This window comes from Nicotiana attenuata, chromosome 12 (genome assembly GCF_001879085.1).
Source record: "Nicotiana attenuata strain UT chromosome 12, NIATTr2, whole genome shotgun sequence".
Taxonomy (NCBI): domain Eukaryota; kingdom Viridiplantae; phylum Streptophyta; class Magnoliopsida; order Solanales; family Solanaceae; genus Nicotiana; species Nicotiana attenuata.
Genome location: NC_032000.1, coordinates 23,826,340 through 23,833,921, shown reverse-complemented (window position 1 = coordinate 23,833,921; position 7,582 = coordinate 23,826,340). Strand labels below are relative to the sequence as shown.

The following is a 7,582-nucleotide window of genomic DNA, read 5'->3' as shown; positions in this document are numbered from 1 at the left end:
CACCTTTTCTAACTTCAATCCAAATATTGTCCAAACACAGTTGTATTAGCACAGGGCGAATATCAAATAGTAAATAGTACTATCAATTTATTCGTCTAAATGCAATTAGAGGACTAAACACGATGGAACAATTCTGCCACCCTTCTACTTCGTGTTGGTATTTCATATTTTTATAATAATATAGATTAATTATCTTTAAAATAAAAACCATGAAGTGGTAAACATGAATAACATCATAAGCTTTTGTAATTATTGATCCCTTCAGTCCACAATAAGTGATTAATTTGCGTTTTTATTTTGGTCCAAAATAAGTATCCATTTATATAATCAAGAAAAACATTCAATTTGTTTTTCCAAAATTACCCTTATATACGTATTCCTAAAAAGCCGTTTACTCCTCACATAATTATTATGCTGCAACATTTAATCAAAGGTAGTTTAGTCACACTAATTATTTTTGTCTAAAATTTAGTATTTTCTTAATGGGTGTGCCCAAGACAAATTAACGGTCAATTGGTTTTTGGCTTTTTACAAACTTGTTTTTAGTTTTATGACCCTGCCTCTTTTTTTACACATGAAAAATTTACTTTTACACGTAAGAGATCTGTCTTTTACACATAAGAGATCTAAAAGGGTCATTTTCTTAAATTCAAAATTGTAAAGGGCCATGATGTACAATTAGCACGGTAAATTAATCACTTATTGTGGACCGGAGGGAGTACAATTTAAATGACTTCAACTAACTCCCATATTAATTGCAACTATTGTAAATAAATAGTTTTGTCATTCACAAGTTGGTGGAGATCAGTTAAACATTAATTTGTGTGAGTTGGAAGTCAAATTCATATACTACAATAGTTAAAATGTGTTATACAAGTTGTGCATTGTTTTACGTTTATTTATTTGGGTGTAATCTAATTTTCATGACCAGATTATTGTGCAATGTGTCTTAAATTCAACTGAAATCTCTGATTATAAACAGCGTTAGACAAAAGTAAAAAAAAAATATATATATATCTATATATATATATATATATATATATATATATATATATATATCAATCGAGGAGAGGTCCCAATTAAGTGCATTATATTACAAATCATGAGCTTTACAAAGGTTCTAATGGCAATTTTCCGTACTGTAACTTTTTTAGCAAATGTAGAAGCTATTGGTGAGGAGGGATGGTCTTGCGAAGCCAAATGTGTATTTTTATTTTCTCAAGTAAAAATCCCTTTTGCCTTGATAAATGCATCGAACGATATTGTCGTGCTCCCGTTTCTCCTGAAGCTTTAAACTGTAATCGTGCTTGTTCAGCTGGACGTTGCTCCAAATTTGGAAAAGGTATAATTCTTTCCGTAAATTTCTATATTTTAACAATTTTATATGTTTGTAATTTGTGAAATATTTTTTAATAATTTCTTTGTAGATCCGAAGTTAATGAGAAGCTGCTTGGAAGAATGTTTAACAAGATGTTACACCAAGAAAGGCGTGTAAATTTTATGCTTATTGTTATGCAAAAGCAAAGTAATGAAAAGAAATTAGGACAAATATGATTTAGAAAAGAAACAAAATTATTATTTCTCCTTAACTAGAGAGTAATAGATTTTCTGTTTGTGCCTCCATCCCAGTTTCCCTTCTCGACAGTTGATAGTATTTTTGCTTTTATTTTTGACCATATTAAATATGAAATGAAAGATTGTACTAAGCGAAGGTTCCAATATGAATTAAACCTAGAACAAAAGTTTCATCGACTGCGCAACTCTTTGATTTCACTCCGTGCAAGATTTTTTTTAAGTTTAGTTGAATTCGATGTTACTATGTTTAGCATCAGAATTAAGATGTAACAGGTAGCTAACTTGTTCGTTATTTTTAGAGAAAATGATATTGTACAACCGCTCTCAAAATAATAGCTGAAAAATATATACTTTTTGTACATATATATATATATATATATATATATATATATATATATATATTATGTATGTTATATAAAAAATTATACAAATTTGGCTGAATACATATGTAGCCCCTTAAACTTGTTCATTTTTTCCATTTAGACACTTGAACTAAGAGGTGTACCTATTGGACACCTCAACTCAAATTATATTGTGTAATTGAACACACATTACTGACATAGCACATCATGAACAATTGAAAGATTGATAGGAGTACAGTGTGAATATGTAAACACTCTCGTTTTCTTCCGTTGGTTAAACTGTTTTCTAAAAACACTTCGCTCACCTTCTCCTAACATCAAATAATCCGAACATGAATCAAACACAATCCCAACTTCCACATCTAACAACTACAGAGCGTTGAACCACCTGATATGGGATCAATGCAAATAGATGATATCAATTCGACTCCTCAACCAAAAACCTTCCTCCAAACCCTACTACTTGATAAACATCTTTCACCAAATACGGATAATATTAGTAGCACAATCCCTACTGCTACCTTAACTGACGAAGTCAGCCTCCAGGCGGACAACGATGACAATTTTATTCCAATCAGTGCTCATGATAAATCACGTTTATATGAACCGTGGAAATATTCAGTTATCATAAAGCTGTTTGGACGAAAGATTGCACATCATATTCTGCGCAACAAGCTTATTGATCTATGGAAGCCTACTGAGCAACTTCCTCTAATCGATCTAGGCTCTGTGTTTTTTCTTATAAAGTATAAAAAGGAAGAGAATATGATGACAACACTTCATGGTGGTCCCGAGTTCATTTTGAATCACTTTCTATCTGTGCGTAGGTGGGAACAAAAATTTATAGCATCTTCTACTCAACTCACGTACTCAGCTTTGTGGATGAGGCTTCCTGAACTGCCGAGTGAGTTTTATGATCTAGAGATTTTACAAAGAGTTGGGTCAAAACTGGGTAAGCTACTCAAGATAGATTCATGCACTTCGTCTACTACTAGGGGAAGATACGCACAAATATGTATCGAGGTACCACTGGAAAAGCCTTTGAAAACCCATGTGAATATAGGACATCATAGACAAATAATTCAATATGAAGGTTTAAACTTAATCCGTATGCTTTGTGGACGTTTTGGACATGCGAAGCAATCCAGTACTTTTGCTGTTTCTACATCTATGGAGGAAACATCAGCTCCTGCGCAAATAAAGACTGATGGAACACTGGAAGGTGAGTGAAAAACTATGGACTTTACCAGAAAATCCATCTACAACACCGGCAACTCCACAGCCTCCGTTGACAAGGCGGTTGCAGAAGTAGCTCCTCGACGTCAGCAGCTTGGATCAGGTAAGTTCCCTAACCCTAATAGGCCTCAGTTGGGCCGGACCACTGCGGATAAACTCTACAATATGAGGCCCACTGAGATAAGCCTTAACACGTTTGAATGTCTTTCTGATTTGGACACAAGTAGAGAGGGCCCAACTAGTATTGGTACTACCCCAAGCCACTGGGACCAAAATATGGGTGATACTCTACCACCCACCTTAGCAAAAATGCAGTTGCATTCTAGTGACCAACCAACGTCAACTAGTGACTTACATTTGGTTAGTCCAACTAAGTGTGCTACTACACATTTTATTACTGACCTAAGTTTACCAAATCACTCTTTACCTAGTCTAGAAAACTCGAGTATGCCATCTACCCAAACTTATTTACAGCAGCAACTAATGCCACGTAGTAGTCCAGTCCCCACCCAACACCAATCCTTAAAAGACAAATCATATTTGCCTTCACACCAAATAGACACGTCTCTGCCAGTACAAAGCCCTAACCAAATAGTCCTGCATGCTTCAGTAGTTCCAAATAACTTAGACCAAACCCATACTCCAAATACATGCAAACATAACCATTGCACAACATATGAAGACCCACATGAATCCACTCATCTTACTCACACGCTCCCCCCTGCCTCACCACCTATTCCTACACCAGTTCAGGTATATCAGGTTCTTTCTCCATCTCAAGTATACAATTACCCACAAAATCCTCTTAACAATCCAAAAGATGCAGAGACCATCTTTCCCAAACACCAGCCATTATATGTCCATGGAGGAGAACATTCACAACAACCATCAGTTCTTCCATCTACCAAGGCTGATTATGCAGGGGCCACAATTACCATACATCTCAACCCCGATGGTTTACACTTCTCAGAACATGAAAATGGATCAACCACTTCAGTCTTAGTTGGAAATGGGTCTACAGGGTTATGCACTGATATTTACAATGGAGATGAACGGCCAGGAGGTAGTTCTCCTAATACAGAACCCTTCGCATCTTGCCGAGATTGTGACGGAGGGAATGCGTCTAGGAATGGAAGCTTATACCCAAAATTAGTGGTTCACCACTCAAACACCTCTATAGCTAGAGACTCATGCATCATCCTCAACTCAACACTGGGCCTCTCCAATGAATCCAATCCATTTGCATGGGAACCCGGTCATCAATATGATGCCATTTTACCCTACACATCATATGGGTCAAACGTTTGCACCTTGGTTCCAGTCCCTCCACTCGTTCAATCCACTCTCCCCATATGCCAGCCCACTAACTCCTCTAGACACCACCAACTTACAAGAGAGCCCCCCACAAACACCACCACTATCACCGCACGTACTAGACAGCCCAACAAGGCAAAAGCTGTCCGAAACACTAATGGAGATGAGGGAAACAAGGACAGAGTTCTGGTGGCTAAAGGGGATTTTGCTTTACGACCTAAAAGAACAGTACGAAAAAAAATTATTCTGAAATGTCCACCCGAACTAGAAGCATGCAGCCTCAATTTTCGTCTCACGACAAATCCCCAAGTGGGGAAGTATGCCATGGTCATTCTTCCCACTCTTCATCAGCTTACTCAAATAGTGAGTCTGGAGCAGATGACATCTCATGTCACTCCAATGACTCCAATTCCAATAGGACAGATCTATAACCCAACCTCCTACATGAATTTCCTAGTTTGGAATTGTCGTGGATCCCATAATCCTGAGTTTAGGCGACACTTTAGGTCTTTGCTATATAATCATAGGCTTGTGTTAGCAATTCTACTTGAAACTCACATGAACGATCACACCAGACTCCGTGATGATTTTAATTTTACTCACATGTCACAAGTTCCTGCCAATGGGTTGCTAGGTGGATTAGTGGTTTTATGGAAGGAAGAAGGAATCAAGTTGACAGAGATGCGTATTTCTGACCAAGAAATACACTGCATGATCCAGGTATACTCTAACAAACAACCTTGGATGTTATCTGCTATTTATGTAACGACCCGACCTGTCGTTTTGCATTTTTTTTAACCCCGTTCCCTTAAATAAGGCTTCCCGCACTTGCTTTAGCTAATTTATGACTTGCAAGGACGGGTGGTTCGGAATTTAGAAGAGTTTTGAGCAAGAATAAGTCTAGTTGCTTCTTTAAGGTTCTTTAAAAAGGCCAAGTTTGACTTCGGTCAACATTTTGGGGAAACGGACCCGGAATCGTGATTGGACGATTCCTGAGGGTCCGTGGGAAAATATGGGACCTGGGCGTATGCCCGGAATCAAATTTCGAGGTCCCTAGCCCGAGTAATGAATTTTTATGTGAAATTATTAAGTTAAAGTTTCAAAGGTTTAAATAAACTAAGAAATCATTGTTTTCCTAGGTATCGGGTTTGGATTTCGATTCCGAAACTTGGTACAAGTCCGAAATATCAGTTAAGACTTACCCGTAAAATTCGGTGTCAATCCGAGTAGTTTAAGGGCGTTTAGACCCGTTGAAGGGGAATTAAGAACTTGAAGTTCAACGATTTGATTCATTTGGTTTTGGGGTTGATTCCTCGATTTAGCGTTATTTTTAGTGTTTCGAGGGTTCGAGTAGGCCCGCCTCGTGATTTCAGACTTGTCGGTATGTTCGGGCGGGGCACGGGAGCCCCGAGCGTCAAACGAGCGAGGCTCGGGTGAAGTTAGAATTTGGAGAATGACTGAAGCTTGTTGCTTCTGTCATAACCGCATCTGCGGTTCTTGGACCGCAGAAGCGGGACCGCAGATGCGGTCATTAGTTCGCAGAAGCGGAGAAGGGGCAGGCCAGGGGAAACCGCAAAAGCGGCCCAAGGACCGCAGAAGCGGTCGAGCCCCAAATCCCAAAAGCCGCAGAAGCGGCCAAATTCTGCAGAAGCGAATTCCGCAGAAGCGGAAATACATCCGCATAAGCAAAAATAACTAGGGCCAGAAGGGTTCATTAATACGAACCCAAACTCATTTCTTCCACATTACTCTCAACACTTAGGCGATTTTGGTGATTCCAAAGAGGAGGTTTCAACATAACATTGCAAGGTGGGCCCGGGGTCGGAATTTAGGAAACTTGTGTTAATGGTTAGGAAACTGCTTAAATAGCTAGAATTCAACCTTGTAAGCCTTTATTTACTAGTTCTTACTTCGTTTGATTAGTTTGGGATTGTCCGGCTTCGAATTAAGGACTTGGGCTCGTTCTTGGACATTGGGAGTGCACTTTGGAGTGAGGTGAGTCTCCTTTCTAACCTTGTAAGAGGGAATTGTCCCCATAGAATTTTAAATGAGTAATTGTTGCTAAATGCGGGGGCTACGTACGTACTAGGTGACGAGAGTCCGTGCGTAGCTACTATATGATAATTGTTCGGGTAGTTTAGGACCCACGTCATGTCTAATTGGGGAATATCTCTTATTTTAAATTGCCAATATGATCATTTTGATTTGCTAGAGACTTGAGGAAATGAAAGGTGGACGTATGAGTTTGCTGAGCCTTGGTAGGAATCCCCTTGTACGTAATTGAGCCTTATGTGCTTTTCTTGATATTTTCTTGATGATTATGGATCGGGCCGATCGCCTGGGTGATAATAGATGCATCTACGGTTCGTGTCGCTCGACCCTCGGCAGTGCACAATTTATTTTCTGTTGGAGCGGGTCGTCGACCTCGGCATGATTGTGCATGATTTATATGCTTACATTTAGATATGACGTGATCACTTGTTTAATATGGAAAAGGGAAAACTGGTAGTTTAATTATGTCCAGAATATGAATATGACTCTTCTCTTAAACTTGTGTTATTAGAAATTCTTCATGCTGTATATCTCACTTTATTGTTATATTATCTTGACCTTAGTAAGTATCAAGTCGACCTCTCGTCTCTACTTCTTCGAGATTAGACGGGATACTTACTGAGTACATGTGGTTTATGTACTCATACTATGCTTCTGTACTTAAATGTACAGGATTTGAGGCAGGTGGATCTGGACATCATCCTGGTGCGCATCAGTGAGCACGCTTGGGGACTTCTACGGTGAGCTGCTTCTCTCTCATGCCGATCCGCAGCCGAAGGAGTCCTTTCTTGTACTTTTTTGTTTTCTGTCTATCCTGATTCAGATAGTAGGATAGTGTATTATTCTTTTGTGTATATTCTACTAGTCGCCCGTAGCTTGTGATACCAGGTTCTAGCACACACAGTAGTAGACTATTTTAGTTTTTGGGGGTTTGCATTCGCTATTTTTACGCTANAATTTTGGTTCCTCTTAGTAAAGATCCAATTCTGACTTTCTATCTCTAAAGGCAGTATACTTTTTAATTTTTATATATTTTAATAAAT

The 7,582-nt window shown here is 38.6% G+C and overlaps 1 protein-coding gene across 1 annotated transcript; it reads left to right on the top strand.

Annotated features, from left to right (window-relative positions):
- LOC109235961 lies at positions 1,124–3,167 on the top strand. The gene is made up of 3 exons (XM_019402203.1): positions 1,124–1,204; positions 1,316–1,342; positions 2,313–3,167. Exons 1-3 carry the CDS (start codon positions 1,124–1,126, stop codon positions 3,165–3,167), a joined length of 963 nt encoding a protein of 320 aa, XP_019257748.1.

Excerpts from the sequence above, each read along its gene's own strand:
- LOC109235961 (XM_019402203.1), top strand. The coding sequence starts at position 1,124 with ATGGCAATTTTCCGTACTGTAACTTTTTTAGCAAATGTAGAAGCTATT. Across the intron at positions 1,205-1,315 it reads GGTCTTGCGAAGCCAAATGT|CTGGACGTTGCTCCAAATTT; the intron begins GTATTTTTATTT and ends GTGCTTGTTCAG. Across the intron at positions 1,343-2,312 it reads TTGCTCCAAATTTGGAAAAG|AGCGTTGAACCACCTGATAT; the intron begins GTATAATTCTTT and ends TAACAACTACAG.